General features: G+C 41.0%; 1 protein-coding gene across 2 annotated transcripts in view; it reads right to left on the bottom strand.

Annotated features, from left to right (window-relative positions):
- Positions 1 to 4571: 4571 nt before the first annotated feature.
- WDR72 (WD repeat domain 72) overlaps positions 4572 to 20092 on the bottom strand; it is a 177053-nt gene continuing 161532 nt past the window's right edge. Inside the window, exons 19-20 of one of the 2 annotated variants that reach the window (XM_038419478.2) lie at positions 11608 to 11712; positions 4572 to 5207 (exon numbers count right to left, since the gene is read on the bottom strand). In XM_038419478.2, coding sequence (XP_038275406.1) covers positions 5152 to 5207; positions 11608 to 11712 — 161 coding nt within the window. In that variant the 3' untranslated portion in view covers positions 4572 to 5151. The remainder of the gene's footprint in view (positions 5208 to 11607; positions 11713 to 20092) is intronic. The other variant, XM_043493800.1, reaches the window with a different exon arrangement.

Genomic DNA, 20092 nt, shown 5'->3' with positions numbered 1-20092 from the left:
ATGCTATTTTGCCTGCTTGTTTCCAGTGGAAGTTTTTCCCAAGACGGGACAGCAGAATCCACTCCTAATTCTCCATGATTCTTCATGTAAACTCAGAGTACAACCATCTCTGCTTTAGTTAAGGTTTTTAAAGGTACATAGACGAAAAACAGAGGTACAGGTGAAGTTTTATTCTCTAATTTGGACAACAATTTTGTTTACAACCTCATGCTGAAATTTTCCTGCAAATATTACTAAACTTGATAATCTTCTATAATCAGAAGTGATATTTAATAAACTGCATTGCTTCATCTTGACTAACTGTATTGTTTATGCTTCTTGGCTGTCACATCTGCCCTACTATAGAAATATTTGTGCAAAATAGGTAATTGTGCAGGCATTTGGGAGTGCATCTGCACTTGCATATACTTGGCCTTTTTCAACAGGTGCCATTCAGAAGTGCAAAACTTTGTTGCATGTCTTAGTGAGAGAGGATCCCTGAGTCAGTCATTGGTAAGCTTCATGTTGCAGCAGAATGGAAATTACTGCCCTTAAATTGAGGTTATGGATTTGGAAATTCACATGCTAATATTGGAGCTGTAGTAATAACGTTAGACTCTGCACATTCAGGCTCTAAAAAACAAAGCAAAACTATTATGAATATAAATACTCTCATGATTTCTTAAAAATTTCATTGACTTGGCTATTGCCTTTCACAGGGAAAACCTACAGGAAGGGAAAAGGGGAGGATCAGCTCATGGAGTTTCTTCTGCTAACACAGGGGAAAGATGCATGATCCGTAAACTCAGCAAAAACCTTTGTCCTGTTTGAGAACCAGTCTTCTGTCTTCACAGATCTCAAATCAGTAGTAGCATAGAGAGCTGTCACACTGCAGGGCTCTCTGGCCAGTCCCTCAGACCTGGCAGCACAATGACCTCAAGCCCTGTGTTCCCACTGCCCCTCCCTCTCGAGTCTGCACTGTAACTGCCATACTCTTCCAAAGGGAGAAGAAAACACTATGGAGAGGTAATGCTGCTTATTCCATAGGAGACACCCTGCTGCACAGGGTGGCTGTTCCACTCACTTCACCTCTTTTTGCCCCATCCCGTGTGCTTGCAGAAGAGCTTTCAGAGGGCTGAGGTTTGAAAACGTTGCACAGACCAATTACTCTTCCCCTTCTCTTTGTACACAACACCTTAGTTATGTGCACACTGCTCCCTTCTACCAGCATAACTGGAGGGGAGCATCTGTGTAACACTGACAGACCCGGTCGTCGACGGGCGGGATCCAACTTGGGACCTCTGGATATTAGTGCATGTGTAAGGGGACTGTTGCCCCCTTACTAACATTCAGTGGGGGTGTTTTAGTTGCCAGCTCCCAGTACTAAAAAGGGGGAAGGGTCGATGGGGAATCAGGACCCTGAGACTGCTAGTCCCTAGGAGCAATGGGGAGAGGCCAATGCTCCAGGTCAGCTTGAATGACTGCGCAGGCAGGCTAATCAGGGAGTCTGGAGGCCAGGGAGGTCCCGTCCGTCCTCCGTGTGAGCTGGATGTGCCTGGGTCAGACAGAGTGGGACTGAGCTAAGGAGAAAGCAGGGGCCCAAGCTAAGCTGGGGAGATCCAGAGGGAAAAACAGCCTAGAGAGAGCAGACCCTGTCTGAGGAGCAGAGCTGCAGCCCCAAAGCCAGAGGCACAGCCCAGAGAGAGCAGACTTGCCCTGGCAACAGAGTTGCAGCAACCAGAGCCAGAGGGGCCAGAAAAGCAGCCCACGAAGCAGGTCAGTGCTGGGAGCAGAGTCACAAAAGCAGCCTGCAGAGCAGACCTGTCCTGGGAGCAGAGCTGTAGCAACCAGAGTCAGAGGGGCCAAAGAAGCAGCCCAGGGAGCTGGAGGCAGAGCAGCCGCAGCAGCAGTGCTGAGACAGAGTGGTGGAGCTGCAGCTGGAGCAGTCCGGAGCTGGGTGCAGTGAGCAGCTGGGGAGACCGAGAGGGACCCTGGGCAGCAGGCCCAGCACAGGGAGACGCCTCAGCCAAGAGGCTCTGCAGGCCAGGCTTGGATCGTAACCCCGACAGGGCGGGGGCGACACTGGGAAGAAGGGTCCTGCCACTTAAAGCCTAAGAGTGTGTGGCCACCACCAGAGCAAGTGTCCAACCCACCGCATCCCTGCAGCACAGCCAGAGACTGAAAAGAAGGCCTGGGACTTACAAGGAACAGACTGTGAACTGCCCTGACATTCCACACGGTTTGTGATGTTCCCTGCCACAGAGTGGGGTGATGTGTTTCCTTTAACCTTTCCCATTTTTCCTTATTCTTTTTAAAATTAATTGTTGATTAAATAACTTGCATTTGCTTTAAATTGTATGTAATGATCAGTGGGTCAGAGAAGTGCCCAGTGCAGAGTACCCCAGAGTGGGGACACCCTAGCCCCATCCTAGGTGACCACAGCAGGGTTGGGGGTCGAGGCCCCCAGGAATCCTGGGCCCAGCCTTGTTGAGGTTACGAGGACTCTGCCAGACAGGAGAGTGGAAGGGGAGTCCTCAAGGGCCAGGAGGCCACTGGGTAAAGGAAGTGGGAGCGAAGACTCGGATCCTTTCGCTAGCCCACTTCACCGGGGTAGTGCAGAAGCGAGGAAAGTTCCCCACAATAGCAGGACTATTCCCCCAGCTTACACATGAGCCTCTATTGCATGAGCTAAAAGCCAACTGGCTGTTAGCTAAGGCTATAGAGCAGACTCATTAATTGATTTCTCTCTCTCTCTAAGAGGTCTTGGTGACACTGGATGGGACAGAACACCACATGCAGGTGGTGCCTGGGTCACATCTGCACCTCAGAAAGCAGCACACTTATTATTAAAATGTTTCCCTGGAACACTCAAACACAACAGCATTGTGCAAGTACATATAATCCTGATATTTGAAACAACTGGTGTTCGTTTCACTGTTCAAGCTTAAAAATAAATCAACAGCACATCAGAGATCAAACTGCTGAATTCTGGACTGTTATAATATGTATCCTAATCCAAATATTGCAATGTTTGGATCTGAGAATTTGAAGCAGCCCATTAGAAGAGATAGGAGCCAGTTGCAAGATTCTGATCCACATCCACATTTGGACTGAAAATTCCAAGTTTCAAAAGGGTTCTTAGGACTGGAATTTTGGTTTGGACCCATCTCTAATGAAAAGTACATTCTATTTTAAGGTATTTTTAAAAAATCATGCAATGGATTATGCATAAAATTTTCAAAAAAATGCCCAAGTGACTTAAATTGCTAAGGTTTCAGAGTAGCAGCCGTGTTAGTCTGTATTTGCAAAAAAGAAAAGGAGTACTTGTGACACCTTAGAGACTAACAAATTTATGTGAGCATAAGTTTTCATGAGCTACAGCTCACTTCATCGGGTGCATCCGATGAAGTGAGCTGTAGCTCATGAAAGCTTAGGCTCAAATAAATTTGTTAGTCTCTTAGGTACCACAAGTACTCCTTTTCTTTTTTAAATTGCTAAGTCTCACTGACTTATGAAGATTTACTTATGAAAAATACTTACGACTTTTCAAAATGGAACTTAGGCTCCTAGCTCACCTGGGCATTTTTGAAAATTTGATATAACTACAACCCTGATAAGGACACTAAACTATGACTTTCATCTTGATGGAGTCCCCTTAACTTAATACAATTGAAAAATACATTCGCAAGCACCTTTTAACTTCCTTATAAAATCAAAATTATCTAATAGGTATCTCTGGCGCATCTTTGCAGTTTGTATTAGAGTAGGGATGTTTTTCTTAGCCATTGTGGCTCACGTATACTGCTCGTAAATGCAGGATGTTAATGCATATTTCTGTATCTAGATGTAAAGTGGTCGAGTAGGTACAAATATGTTGTCCTAAGCAAAAGTTGGTCTTCAGCCTCTGTTGGCATGCCTGGGTGTTCAAAAGGCATGCAAACACCATTTGGAAATACCCTCCAGGACAATAAATGTACCTAATAAAAAAGTTAATGCATTACCTTGCAGATACTTGCAATTATAATTAGCAAAAGTGAATAAACAATGGCATGCAGAAGCAGGTGCCAAACACCAATCTTCACTGCAGAAAGCATTTCAAAGTGCTTTCAGTATTGGCAGTCTGCTGGCATGCAGTGCTTTGTAGAATTAAAAGCAAGCAATCAAACATCATGTTGCACAAATGTAATTGTTACCACAACACTACAGGATGTTGTGGACAATACTAATTCTTTGATCTATGCAACATCCTTTGACCCAGCAATGCTTTTTGGAAGAGAGAGACTATTGCTTTCGTGGAAACAGTTTTGGGCCCAATTTGCAGCCTTTACATTGAAGAAGGGGATGAGGCATGTAGGAGTGTGAAATCTGTGTTTTATCTATAACTGCACTGCAAATACATATTGAAATTCCTCATTCTGAGGAATGTGAACAGCACCTGCACACACTGCATCATTTCAGCAGTGGATGCTAGATTAATGGACAGCTTTCTCCAAATTTCATATTGACATCGACATGTACACATACACATTTTTTCCTTGTATTGATATCTGCAGAATCACTTACCTACAATGCAATCACACACATTAATTTTTAATTTGCAGTTTAATTAAATGCTTAATTTTTTTTCTTTACATTCAGGCAAACATTGATGCATAAGTTGTTTTAAATATATTTGGTCTTCATGTTGAAATGTTATCAATAATAAACGTAGTTTAGTAACAAGACAGAACATTTAACATTAATTTAAATCTTCAAATTTATGTCAAATTAATATTTACCAGATAGAGTTACCATAATACTTCTAAAGTGAATTTTACTAATAATGACAAAATGTCTCTGTCTTGAGATTCCTTCTGTTAGTGGAAAAACAAATCAAGAACAAGGAATCATTTAATGTTGCATATGTTAACAAAAATCTATATTCTATCAATGTGACTTTACTGAAGGGCTGTCATTGTACATGGAACCAATAACTGAGAAGAGAAAAGTAGATGGTATGAAAGATATTTTTGAAAATTAATTGTGAAAGGTATAGTGATATAAGAAATATTCAGTTTATGTTATTTATCAAAACACAGTAAAGAAAATCATTGTCCTATGAAAGAGTCCAGTATTTTCAGTTCCTCTGCTGTACGGGACCACCTTCTAGTTCCATTGAAGGAGCAGGCTTATCTAACACACCTTGCAGGAACACACCTTGGACATCCAAGGATGCTGTTTTATCTCATCTGGAAAACAAATGTATTCATTTCACTTTGGAACATTCTGTGGTGTGATTAATAGGCACGGCTTCACTTGTTTAAAAGAGTTAATTATAAATCACTTTATAAAATGATAAAAACTCTCAACACTATTTGTAGTGAAATTAAGCTATGCATCAACATTATGCTAGAATTCAGGTATACCGCAATCTACAATCACAAAATATTTTACCCCCTCAAAGAGCAACATCACAAAAAGCAACATGGAAGCCAAATTGGCTTGAGAGTACATATATATCTCCTTAAAGCAATTCAACACAAATTTTCTTTAGATGTGCAAAACTTCCCAATTTTGGAAGGAGACAGCTAATTTGTGTTAATCACTAACAGATTATTTGCATTTTCACTTCACTTGCAGATGGAATGCATGAGTCTCTCAGCTGGACTTATTGTAGAATAAGTGGAAAGAGGAGTAATAATGTTATTTAGGTAAAAGATCTTAGTCCTGTTACCGTTTATCAAGAGTCTACCAGAAATGGGAATTAGCCAATCAATCAAATTTTTAGTCGCATAAATTTTCCTAGATGATGTATGATAATACTTATAGCCTAAACTTAAAATATATCGTGTATTGGGTATTTTATAAGCCACTGTTTAAGTGGATGCAATGAAGAGATAAGGTAAGAATAGAGAGAAAGAGATAAAAGCAATCTTTTGCAGTTCTAATAATTACAGCCAAAAATCCAGGAGATTTGATTAATTAAAAGTAGATATTAATTTATATTTGTATAGATATAAAACATTTTTTCACACCACACTATGCAGTCGTCTTGATTTACTCTCTAATTTCATGTGAAAAAAAAAGAATAATAATTTGATACTTTGAAACTGAATGCTAAATGGCACATGGTATATTTTAATACTATCATACAGTATGATAAAATGTTTATAAAGTTTTATTTAACACAGATCATGAGCTGTATGTGTTATCTGTGGCTATAATTAATGGGTTGTCCACACATTCCACATTCTTTCTGCTTCATGCATCATCAGCAATTGCTAACATTCCATTCCTGAATCTGTCCTTGTTTAGTTACCCCCCCCCCTTTTTTTTTTTGCTGTGATATTGGTACCTAAGCCAGAAAAAAAAAAAGCCTTGATTTTTCATAAGGTGCTCTATAGTTGTGAAATTTAATGGAAAAACCTCGATTTGAGTATTAAGTTCCAACAACAGGATATTATCCACAGATATAAGTGGTACCGCATTGATCTAGATAACATACCTTAGAGCTGCATACACTGAAGAGTGTTAATCAGGTATTCTAAAGGGTGATTATAACCCGTCTCTTAACAACAGAGTCACACTCAGTGCTGCATATTCATGGCTCTCAGGTGCACTTGGCCAATTGGAATCTTTCCTTTTTGATTCATTTTCCCACTTAGTGTAGTGCTATATCTCACAGATGAAATCTCAGGGAGGGCCACAGATTGTTCTCCCCCACATTTGTGCTCAGGATTTTCTAGGACATGAAACTAAGCCAGGTGTGCAATTATGGGGATTTTTCACTAGTGTCTGATATACAAGCAGAATTTTATTCTGTCCAGGCTAGTCAGAGAATGAGGGGCAAAATATTTAGAAGCAATGTTTTCCATGTGAAGTGACAGGAGGGATTTAAGCTACACAAATGAACGTTCTTGGCTTAACCAAAGAGGTACTGACAGACTTTTGAAGGCCTCTTTAGGGGCTGGTAGGGGAGCCTGGTCCCACCTTCCACCTCACTCTAATCCAGGGCCCAGTGATAGGCAGTTAAGCCCTGTGCCTTGAGGTGCTATGCCGTTGCCTCTCTGGATCACTTCCTACCAGTACCTCCTCTTCCCACAGGATAAAGTAAATAACTGAACATACAAACTAAGTTTCTAACCTTCAGAAGTCACCAGTTCCTCTTTGCACGCTTGCTCAGGTCAGTATCACCAGGCCTCAGGCAACAGGAGCTCCTGTGGGACTTCCTTCCCAGGAATTCAGAGTGCACATCAGCTACTTCCCTTATCTGCCTGCCACTGAGCTACTCTGCTTCCCTTGTTAAGCTCTTTCTCCAGCTTGTGCAGGCTTTGAGGGTGTGGTGGGGCAGGACTGCCTGGACCCAGAGGACCTCCTTAATCCCTTCTTCTCCTGCATAGTGTTTGTTTACTCCATTACCACCCACACAGGGGAGAAAATGCTCTGCTAGTTTCAACCTCCAGCTTCTTACTCACTCTTCCATTGAAGGAGTGTGATATGTCCCCACTACTCCTGGAAATACCTGGGTTTCTACCTGCCTACCTGATGAATATGGCAAGATTTGTGGTGGGAGGTCCAAAGTCGGCAAGGGACATTTATGCCAATGTGCATTGCCTATGTTCTTCTACCTGGCCTCACTTATCCCTAGACAACATTGATCCTGCATGAGCCAGGCTTTCAGGGGCTCCCATTACTGGATCTGTGCTAAAGCGCAGCACAGACAGCAAAGAAATCTCAGGGTGCATTAACTTGTGCTGCTTTCCCTCCATGTTTCAGTGGGCAAAATTCAAAGAATCTTTGTCTGGTCCCCTCCAGCTCCATGGGGCTAGACCTCCATAATGCGCCCAAGAGATTTCTGCATGGATGGTGGGGGAATCGTGCCTGAAATGGTACTCCTCCCTGGACAGGAAAGGTACCTAGGCTCCCTCTGAGAGGAAGCATGGTTTAGTGCTCAGGAGTAGGAGTCCGGACATCTGGGTCCAAATTCCCAGCTGTGCCACAGACTTGGTGCATTAACTTGGGCAAGTCACTTAAAACCTCTGTGTTGCAGTTTCCCAACCTGGAAGATGTGGTGGTAACCCCTATCTCAGAGGAGCATTGCGAGGGTCCGTTAAGATTTGTAAAGTGTTTTGATATGCCTAGATAACCAGGTCTATAAACACAGTGTTGACATTATTTGATTATTTTGTTACAGGCCAAAGCAGGGACAAGTTTGAAGAGCCATGGCTTTGCATGTTAGAGAGTAGTAGTCTTCAGTATGTAGGGAACTGGCGGACACAAACCTAGTATTAGACATCTGGGATAGAAGCCCAGCATTTCCTCTGTGTGAAGGCTGATGCAAACATGAGCCACTATCTCAGATAATGGCAGCTTGTAGATACATGCAAGAGAGCATCTAAAATCCAGTATGCCTGGCAAGAAACCCTAGTCTGATATTTACCTGTGTCTGGTGCAGGTGAAAAATGTTTACTAATGAATTATCCAAGAAGAAAGTGCAGGCTGTGGGGTTCTATTACCTGTCAGAGACTAGTCATATCATATTATGAACACTGAAAATTATAGGTAAATCCCAAATTAGTTTCTTGGCTTGTCTAATGGATTCCTGCTATTCACCAGGGTATATGCCCTTTTCTGTGATTGCTTGAGGCCAAATCTGCAGCAGTGAGAGGAAGTGTATGTGTGTGGAACATCAGGAAGGCCAAAACCAAAATAAGTAAATAAACGGTGTAAGATTGTAAAGAATTAAAATCAGTTTGAAAATTATTCTGAATCTATTATCAGGGTCATCATAAGAAAAATGACACAGTCACATCTATTAGTATGAGTTCTGTAACCCATACTGGTTCCAATAAAATATAATAAAGTACCTTTCTAAGAATACTTATAGAGCTCTTTGAAGATGCACTGTAATACTTTCACCCTACCTTCATCAAAAGAGACGGTAAAGTCAATATATTCCTTACTGGTGTTTCTGTGGGAAATGCAGCATATGACAAAGTACTGTAAGCAAAATACAAACTACTCTACAAACATATATAGGTCACTTTTTAATAAAAGCTGAGGTGGAGCTTCTAAGTTTTCCCAGGCTTTGAATTCATGGGACACAGATTCTGAAGTTGTAGATTTCATCAAGTCAAATGCTGACATCATTCATGCTCTCAAATTGTAAAATACACTACAAAATAAAACATGTGACAAAGACTAAAGAAAATAGTACCCAACTAAATGCTATGTTACTGTTTGAATGTTTGCCTACAAAAAAGTAAGCTATAAGCTTCAAGCATTCTATCACCAAAATCTTTCTTTTCAAACAAATGCTTCTGTCAGAAGTGTCTTAATTTCTTATCACAGAATTTCATCCACACAAGGAGCAATAAATAATTCATGTTGCTGGCTCTTTGTTGTGTGTCCCTGAACTGCACAGAGCTGGAAGGCTGACAGCTGCGTCAGGACAAGCACCAAAGATCTGACATGACAAGTGACTAACAAGTTTCTTTCAGTCTATAGTGAAAGAAGACAATGGCACGAAGTGCAAAAACGAAATCCTGAAACAAAATGAAACTGTTTCTTTCTCTTTACCTAAGTGTTTGCTATGAGCTTATTTCCGACCCATAACCTCTGGTCATTTTATAGTACTGCCCAGCCCCCTTTACTCCTCACATTCGCCTGGCCATTTACGCCTGTCCATGGATCAATATGAGCAATTCTTGGAGAAATACGATGTCTCCATGACAACCAAGCCACAAATTCTCAGTGGAAAGCAGTGAGACCAGTAGTGAAATCTCCAGAGATTTTCAGACCTACAAGGCAAAATGTCTTAAAATGCAGGATTGGGCAGAGAGAAAAGCCAGAGTAATTCATGGTTTATTAGCAGTTTAATGATGTCAGATGGACAGAATGAAACTCAGTTTTTAAGTTTAGATTCTTTATCAACACACATTTTTCCCAATCAATATTCACCGCTGAACAGTTTTACATCCTTTTCTTTATTTCACACACACATACTGTATGCAGAACTTTATATTCTACACTCCCATCCAGTGCCATACGCATTCAGTCACCCAAAATAACTTAAAGGAAGGTTAAAATTAATGACAGGTTTCAGAGTAGCAGCCGTGTTAGTCTGTATTCATCTTTAGGCAAAGGGAGCCCTAAATTAATTCTCACCTGAACCAGTTATGACTATTAACCTTTAATTAATTCTTTCTAACTTCTGTCCAAAACAGATAAAAAATGAGGCTGTCCATTTATCTGTAACAGTTCTAGAAAGGTTTATGGACAGTTCAGGGCATAAGCCTTAAAATATGGTACCATCAATGGTTTGGTGTAACTGAAGTATGGAATTAAATGTGTCTCCCTACCCTGGTACCTATTATTTGTAAAACCAATTCTGCATTTTGCTGCAAAGTAGTGAGACCAAGCCAAAATGGTTTGAAAATAGGTGCAAATTTACAATTCACTGATTTCACTTATTCTAAAATATACCATTGCTCATTTCTGTGGAAAAAATGAAAAGGAAACATAGTTCAAATCAGGTACATGACAGCAGTTCAACTCCCAAGGAATCTCGAAGGAGTGGAGTGCACTGAAATATAATCCCATAGCCATGGGTCCTATCTAGGTTCTGAGATGACTTAGGGGACCTGACATGGATTTCAGACTGCACCCTTTCACTGAAAATTAAATCTCAGCAGCGCTCCTTGGGGAAGGATCAGGGGACTGTTGGCAGCTGCCCCCTGTCAGTGCAGGCTGCAAGATTTGGAAATCTCTTAACTAAGCTGACAGGCCGCAGAGAGGATGAATCAAAAATATGATACACGGATCAGCACACAAAGATGCAAGAGGGTACACAGAAACCAGATAAAGCAGGAAGGGAAAATATCAAGTGAAAAAAAGACGTTTAACTCTTTCACTAAGGGATACTGTGTGCATGTTACCTACATGTTGGTATGTGGGCCAGACCCACACCTTGCTTACCTTTTTTTTAATTTAATCAAACACTATGCTTTTAATCAGCTACAATAATATGCACTTTACATTTAATTGCTTTCCCTTCAGATTCAATTAATAAGGTTCTCACATATACCATACATAGATAGAGAAATAAGCCACATTAAGACAAATCCCATAGCGACTAGAAGGGGATGCACCTTATGTACATCACTGCAATTAATCATTTCAATGTTAAAAATCATTAATTGAAATAACTTCTGTGAGTTGATTTGAAAAAGGAATAGGTTATAACACTGTCAATTTTCTTTTCTGCAGACCTACAGCATCTGAATTGCTGCTTTATATTGAGCTATAGTAGGGACAATCCTTCTAATTTTTCATAATCTTACTCTACCTTCAAAGGGTCAGACATTGTACATATATTAACTAAGCAGTTTAGTCCAAAACTAATGATAATGAACTAGTAGTGTCAGTTTTCTTTTTGGTCATAAACCCTTTATTCTTTCTAGGACTTGAATGCTTGATGAAAGAGGAAAGGATAACAGCTCCACACTATGACCCCAGGAGGTGACCATTAATTTAACATTGCAGCTGCTAAAAAGGAAGGAGCATTACAATGTGCTTTATTTGATTGGCTCAAAAGCTGTGTCATATTTATCATTTGATACTCAGTGACTATCTTTAAAGGGCTCTCACCTGGATTCTCAGACTCTTCCAAGACACATCGGTCAGGCATATACTCAACTCCTTGGAAGTTTGCCAAGTTTGAGCAGCTGTCATGCTTGCCCACACTGACTGCAGCTATAAAGAAGAAAAAAATAGGGTAGAAACTTGTAATATATTCACAGATAAAACACTTTTCTTCTTTGTTACAGTTCTTTCAACATTGAGGTCATTCTTTGCAAACAAATAATAAATTAAAAAAATAAAACAGAACCTCTTAAATATTTATTTGGCAGGCACATAACAGTTAAACTTATAGATGTGACTTTTTTGGGAGAGAAATTTGAGGGATCAGCTTAAATGTGATCTCTTTGTAGTGAAAAACTTATTCGTTTTCCTTGCATAAGCCTGAAACAATAAAATAAATTAGTAGCCCAACAAAATGCTTCCTTGCTCCACCAAAAGAAACCAGTAAATGGAGTAAACAATCAATTAGAAGGTCTTGTAAATATTGGAGTCACACACTGGAATTGTGTTTTATTTTGGTCTACATTAATATTTTTTAAAAATGTGCTACATAAGACATCTGAAATGTGATGCTGATATTTTACAATATTTATATTGTAACAGCATAAAAAGAAGACTGAATTGTAGTTTGGAGATTATCTAATTAGGAAAACATGTCTTTCGTATCTAACTGGTGAATATTTGTGATTCTGAAGATAAGAAACTACACTCGAGATCTGAATTTTAAAATTTATTTATATATAATTTACATGCATATTCACATAGATCCAGTGAAAGTTTTCCTGTACAGCAAATAAGCAAGAACTCTGCCCTGACAGTCACTGTCTTTGTCACAGCAAGTAAATGTTTCTGTATCATCTCTGCCCCAAGCCTTGCTGATCAGAAAACATACATTACATTAGTAAAAAAGGTTAATTACATAGTTAATGTAAAATTGTTGCACATTATTTCATGGAACATACACAGTTCAGATGGACTTAGATCAAGCCTTAAGTCCTCAGACCTTACCTTCATTGGTAACACTAGTAACTGGACTTGAATTTTTTCTTAATTGTATAACTAATTTAGGTCCTAATCCTGAAAATTGATTCATGCAGGTGGAACCCTGCACCTGCATGCAGCCCCAAAGTAGGGTCTCTTCACAGACACCCTTAGGATCAGTTTTCAGGATCAGGGTTGTGGTCATGGCTGTGTGCCAGTCACCTTTTGCGGAAATTTGCAAGGTGAGTATGTGATATAAGAAGGGAATCCTCTCCAGATAAACTTCAATGGACAGTTCCCAATATTAAAAGAAATCAAGTTTCTGCTCATTTCAAAAGAAACTTGTCCACATGAGTTACGTTTTTTGTGTGTGCTTGCACAGCACCTAGCATAATGGGTTCCTGGTTCCTGAATGGGACTCCTACCTGATGCAATGATACAAATAATCAATAATAATAATGACCATACTGATGCGCTTCATTTTCCATCAGTCTATAACTTTTGGACCCAATCCTGCAATCAGCTCTATTAGTGTGGACCTCTGCATCCACATGGAGCCCAACTGAAGCCAAGAGTGCTCTAGATCCAATCCAGGATTGGGGGCCTTATGTAAGTAATATAATAATGAAATATCTGATAATATAAAACCTTTCACCTGAAAAAAATCAACTTTCTCAATGAACTGAACGTCTGGGGCAGCACCAAGATAACAACCAATCAGTGTACAGCAACTTGCACAATGAAGAAGGGGCCAAGGACACCAGGAAACTTCTAATCTTACAAAAGGGTCTGTGGAATTATTAACATCCACACAAAGAAGAACTTTGTTTTTTCAGGCCTCTCTGAAAAAGCCGACACAATAAACTGCATGGAACCCAGTGTATCTATACCAGAGAGTAAAGAAAGGGCTGAGTCAACTCTGAAGGGGAAGAATAGTCAATAATGAATAATGAATTGTTCACACAATGTCTTGTACACATGCAACAGAGATAATTTGCAGGGGTGGGGGGGAATTCACCCCTGTGCAGAGAGGGCCAGGGTAAGGTCTATGCATCATGTCAGACTCACTTAAGGTCTCAAACTGAAGGGTGTATAGGCCACTAGCTAGCCCTCTAAACAGGTCTAAACACCAGTTGTCAAACATTCACAGAAACAAAAACCTCTTTGAGTGGATATTCAAAATAGCAAATTGGAGAGAGGTACAAACTGTCAAACCATTCTGAATTCATGCAAAAGTTCATAGATGCTATATTTTTGCAGTATTCAACCTGCATGACTTCTGACTGAAATACATAATTTCCCTCAGAAACATTATGCCAAAACCTGTATTCTACTGGCATATATTTTAAAAATTCCAAATGTTCACATTTTGATAATATTGCTAATTATTTGAAATGGAAGCATTAGCTTTTTGATGCTTTTGTCTTAAGCATCTTTCATGAAGTAAGAAATAAAGGAGTATAATGATAAACTGTTGCCCCGGAATACATTTTTGCTAAGGCAAAATGCATGTTTTGTTTTGTTATCCTAAACATGTAAGTGTTTTTCAAATCCACTAACTGGGAATAGAGCAAGTAGTTGTGAAGAGTAGGATTCCTTGAACTGTGCACAAGAAATATTTGTTCAGAAAAAAATAATCAGAAATATAAGCTTACATGCTGGATTTTGAAAGAAAAGATTTTTGTGCCAAAAGTACTGGAGTATTTTTCTAAAACAGCCCATCCTATTAAATATCCTGGACTCTACTGAGGCAAGTGATAGATTGGTTTGACAAGGTAGGTGAGATAATAACTTTTGTTGGACCAACTTCTTTCCAGCTTACACAGAGCTCTTCTTCAGATCTGGGAAACTACGGGTATGTCTACACAGCCGACGTTAAATTGCTGCCCCGGCATCACTTTAACTTGGGCGTATAGCCACAGCTCCAGCGCTGTAATAAAACCACCTCCACGTGGTAATAGCTACCAGTGCTGGGAGTGCTGCTCCCAGCCCTGTAGCATGGTTTACACTGCCACTTTACAGTGATGAAACATGAGTCGCTCAGGGATGTGTTTTTCCACACCCCTGAGCGAAAAAAGTTTCAATGCTGCAAGTGGCAGTCTACATTACAAAATTAAATTGACCTAACTTATGTCAGCATACAGCCGTAGCAGTAATTAAATCACTTGTGCATGTCTACATTTTGCTCCCTGTGTTGGTGGTGTGCATACCAACCAGGAGTGCTTGTACTGTCAATGTGGGGCATTGTGGGATGGTTTCTGAAAGCCAGTAACAGTAGATGTAAACAATACAGTGCCTACATTGACACTGCATCGACCAACTACATTAACATTAACTCTAGTCCTCTTATGGAGGTGAAGTTATTAAGTCAGCATAGTGAGGCAGTTACATTGGCAGGAGCGAAATTTTAGTGTAGACACTTACATAGTTAGTCGGTATAAGCTGTCTTGCGTCGATCTAACTGTAGTGTAGACCAGGCCTGAGTAAGAGCTCTGTGTAAGCTTGAAAGCTTGTCTCTCTCTCACCCACCAAAGTTGGTCCAATAAAAGATATTTCCTCACTCACCTTGTCTCTCTAATATCCTGAGACTCACATGGCTACAACAATACTGTATATATAGACTGGGTTGTTAGTTATACACATATGAATCTGAAAGTCAGAGCTACTCAGAAGAAGAGCATTAGGAAAGTTTCAAATACAGAATATTGTGGTGACAAGGGAAACTTTCACAACAACTGCTTCCCAGCAGAGAAAGAACCCCCCCCCCTCAAAAAAGTATAACGACCACTAATTCTGGCCCATCCTCAAATCCTAATGGGTTCCTGGTGCAGTTCATGACTCTCTAGAGGGCAGGTGGGCTGTATTTTTACTCGGTAGTCTGCCTCAGATGAGGTTAAGTTACTAGCCCCCTAAGAAGCCACTTTATATAATATTTCATCCAGATAAGACTATATCATTTCTGTGGCAGAAAATACCGAATTGTAGTTTAGCCCAAAATGTGATGTGATATTGAGTCACATTTCACACTTCTGAGTCACAGTTCTTTTGGAATTCCTCTTTAGGGAATTATACTGCAGTGGGAGGGGAGTATATTGTGTAGGGAAATTACCATACACTCTCATGTTCAGTCATCTCAGCTAGCCAAACCATACGGGAGATAAAGCCATGGCTTTCTTGGGGGGATTATTGGTGTAGCAGCCACTGTCCCTCCTCCTCCCCCCCCGACTTGTGATCCAGGTAATCAGGGAGATCAGATGTCTGGGGCGTTACCAAAGGGTAGGTCATAATTCAGTGCTTTTTCATTTTGTATATATGTGTTAGTCACTTGTGCAAATTCGGCATGCTATTTTACAAATGTGTTTTCCTGGACAATTGTGTCCCTGCCTGTGGGGAAATAGTAGCAGAATTTAAAATCATTTGAGATCAAAGTGAATAAACCAACATCAGTATTGCCAACCCCAAATATTCAAAAATTATGAGACCCAAAAATGAGATTGACTTAAAAATCTTGAGATTTTTTAAAAAAAAATAAAATCAGAAGTTCTTTTTATTTGTCATCTGGTCTTTGAGCCTTTATCCTTAGTGTTTTCAAGCATTTTTCCACGTGCATCACTAGAACTTTTTTTTTAGGAAAGCTAAGACTCTAATGGAATTGCATGACTCTCAAAGCTCTGGTTTTAAGAAAAACACCAGTAACATGAGACTCTCAGTAAAATCATGAGAGTTGGCAACATTGTGAACGTAAATGTAGATGAATAGTCATAGCATGTAATTTACAGTCATAATTTAAACTACACAATTACTGTATGTACAGTACTACTTTCAAAGAGTTTCAAATCTAATTCCTAATAATCATTTTCACATAAGGAAGGTATTTATAAGAAAATCATTAATAGGAGATCAAACAGCCTGCAGAGTTTGTGTATCTCTGCCTAGTCAGTGATAGAGCAGTACACAAATCTCACCAGATAAAACTTAGATATACTCCACAGTATTAAATTAACTAGTTAAATTACATAATGATAATATCAGAACTGTTTTTTTTAAATATCACATATTTTGTGCACAATTTGAAATGGAATGTTCCTTACAAACAATCTCCTAAAAGACAAATGAACAAAGGGAATTGAAAAGTTAAAAATAAGAAAGGAACACTCTGGCCCAAATAAAGAGTGAAAGTCAGAACAGTATTATGTAACCCTGGAGAAAGTGCAGCAAGTTAAAATCTTTCAACTGACACTATTTACCCTTTTTTAAAATATCCCTGTCACAGGAAAAGAGGGTTTATTATAAAATATCAACAACCTGAAAAGATTCTTAGTAAGGTTCTGGTACCTAAAAGGAACTATAATCTTTCCCACCACATTGATGGGACTGAGATCATTTATTCTTCTTAGCATATGCGTAACGTGCCTGAGGTGGCATGTGACCAAGAGTCATCACCAAATTTGGTCCGCTGGTTGGATCATTAGTTTGGTACTGATGGGGACTGCAATGTGAACAATCTGATCCTCATACACAGGAAGACCCCTTTGCCCTGCTCTGTCTGTTTAAAGGGGCCTTAAAGTGGGTGTAAACCATATTTATGCCCACTTTAAAGCCATCTTACATTGCCAGAGTAGCATAAAGAGGCTTTAATGAAAATGAGGCTCAAAATTAACAGGGTCTGAGAGAAACTTAGTAAACAAAGGGAGAGGTTTTGATAAAATAATTATAGTGATATTTTATTTAAACTCTATTAGATGTAATTGAAGTTACAACGTGGATAGGACCAACATCAATTTAGCCACAAAACTGAACTAAGAATAAATGGACACATTTTGTAAATGGCACATAAAAACTTAGAGGTTCATGAGAGCTAGGGTTACCAGGTGTCCAGATTTCGACCAGAAGACCTGGTCGAAAAGGGACCCTGGTGCCTCTCTGCTCGGCGGTTCAGTGGGGCTAAAATAGGCTCTGCCAGAAGTGGCCAATGGGAGCTGCGGGGGCAGTGCCTGCGGGCAGAGGCCGTGCGCAGAGCTGCCTGACTGCCCCTCCGCTTAGGAACCAAGGGACACATTGCTGCTTCTGGGGAGCTGTCCGAGGTAAGTGCTGCCGGGAGCCCTCACCCCTTTAAGTGCCCCAACCCCCTGTCCCATTCCTAAGCCCCCTCCCACACCCAAAGTCCCTCCCAGAGCCTTCACCCTGCACCCCTGCCCCAGCCCTGAGCCCCCACCCAGAGCCCACACCCCAGCCCTGCCCCAGCCCTGAGCCCCCACCCAGAGCCCACACCCCAGCCCTGGCCCAGCCCTGAGCCCCCTCCCACACCCAAACTCCCTCCTGGACCCCACCCCCCATCCCTGCCCCAGCCCATAGCCCCGTTCCAGAACCTACACCCCGCATCCCTCCCACCCAAATCCCTGCCCCAGCTCGGAACCCCCTCCCTACTCCGAACCACTCGGACCCAGCCCAGAGTCCCCTCCTGCACCCCACACCCTTTATCCCCAGCCCCACCCCACAGCCCGCACCCCTAGCCAGAGCCCTCACCTCCTCACCCCTGCCCCAGCCCAGAGCCCCTCCCACGCTCTGAACCTCTCATTTATGGCCTCAGCCAAGAGCCAGTATTCCCTTCCACACCCTAACCCCGTGCCCCATCCCAGAGCACCCTCTCCCACCCTGAACCCCCCATTTATGGCCCCAGCCTGGAGCCCACACATCCATCTCAGAGCCCTCCCCGCTCCTGAACTCTGAACCTCCCACCCCGGAGCCTGCACCTCCAGCCCAGAGCTGGTATCCCTTCCCATACCCTAATGCCCTGAGTGAGAGGGAGAGGGAGTGAGAGAGGGAGGGGCCATGGAGTGAGTGGGAGGTGGGGCCTTGGGGCAGGAGGGAAGGGGCAGTGCCTCGGGGAAGGGTTGGGACAAGGGTGTTCGGTTTTGTGTGATTAGAAAGTTGGCAACCCTAATGAAAGCGACTAGAAAAAATTTCATTTTACAGGATCAAAACTTGCACATTTTAATGAAAAGTTTTTATGCTATTTTTCAACATTCTAACAAGTGGTTACAATTTATTTAGAGAAGTCAGCTGGTCATGACATCACATCAAAGGGCTTGCCAGGCAGGAAAATATGGAATCCAGATTTGATTGACTTGGTGCCTTGAACAGCACAAGCATGTAGTATAATCCTTATTTGAATTGAAACTTTATGTAAATGGTTTCCTGCAAACTCAAATCACAAAAATATAAAGTACTTCAAGACCCCACAGATACCTTGTGTGAAAGACACTTTTCAGTGATGAGCAGTGCTTTGGGGATATATAACAAGAATTAATCACTGTAATTTCCATCTATCCTCAGTTTAAACTCTGAAAAGCCTCACTAGATTCTGGTTGGAAACACCATACAGTGAAGTAAATATACCTTTGATCTACATACAAATTCTCAAGATGGAATATGGAGAAGAGGATTTTCATTGTATAGATAAATAACCTGATCACGGTTTCATTTTGTTTTTTAATAAGGCTATGTGTATTAATGATTTAAAGAGAGATCATAAAAATCAGTGGAGAAATCTACAAGAAACTTGCCATCCTAGAACAAACTGGCTCAAAAACAAAAATTACCCTTCAGTCAAAGAGAGGGAAGCTGGCCTGTGGGAGAGAACAAAAAAGAATTATAAATTATATCAAGGTTTGAAACACAGGATACAGCAACCTAAATATGAGTAAAGTCTGTAGTTGACCAAAAAAAAAAGGGGGGGGGGAGGGAAGGGTTCTTCAGTAAACAAGTTGAAAAAAACCTGTTAGATGACATTACTACAGGAACATGCAAGGACTACAACCTTTTACTATGCTGCACCAGGTGGCCAGGTGCAAAGGTAGGGAACAAAAGCTAGTATCTTATCCTGAAATCCTATCTAATAGGTGTCAATCTCAAGAGAGAAGATTACTGCTTGCCTCATAATATTAGTGAAAAACTGTACCAAATATCTGCAGTGTTCTACAAAATCAAAAGTTCATTTTGAAACAGGATATCCACACAGCACAGCACAAATATCCTTATTCCATACAGTACTCCTTGCTGTGCACTGTGGCAGGATGCAGAACTCTGGGAAATGGGAAGAGGATTCATAAAAATGGGAAAGGCATGGTTTCCTATCCCACCAGATAGCCACCTTCTGCCCTCAAAAATGTATGCTGTTCCCATGTGGAGATGAGGGAGACATGACAAGCTGGAGGGGCATTAGAGAAACACAGATCATGTCAGATGTTGTACCAATTTGTTTTAGGATGGTGCAACATCAGTGACACCTCTGTACCTTGTGTATACTGCAGAGAAGGCAGTTGAATGCAGTTGTCAGGGGAACCAGACAAGAGCAGCAAAGCAGGGAAAGGAAACATACTGCCAGTGGTTTGGTGGCCTGGACGGAGTGTAGATGGCTGGCCTCTGTAGGAAGTGGCCCTATTGTTCCTTTAGAATTAATGAGCCACGTTATACAGGGGCCCTGCTTGGCCCCTGTCGTCTTCCCCAC

This window comes from Dermochelys coriacea, chromosome 10 (genome assembly GCF_009764565.3).
Source record: "Dermochelys coriacea isolate rDerCor1 chromosome 10, rDerCor1.pri.v4, whole genome shotgun sequence".
NCBI lineage: Eukaryota > Metazoa > Chordata > Testudines > Dermochelyidae > Dermochelys > Dermochelys coriacea.
Note: the sequence above shows the minus strand (reverse complement) of the source record. Positions and strands in the feature narration are given on the sequence as shown.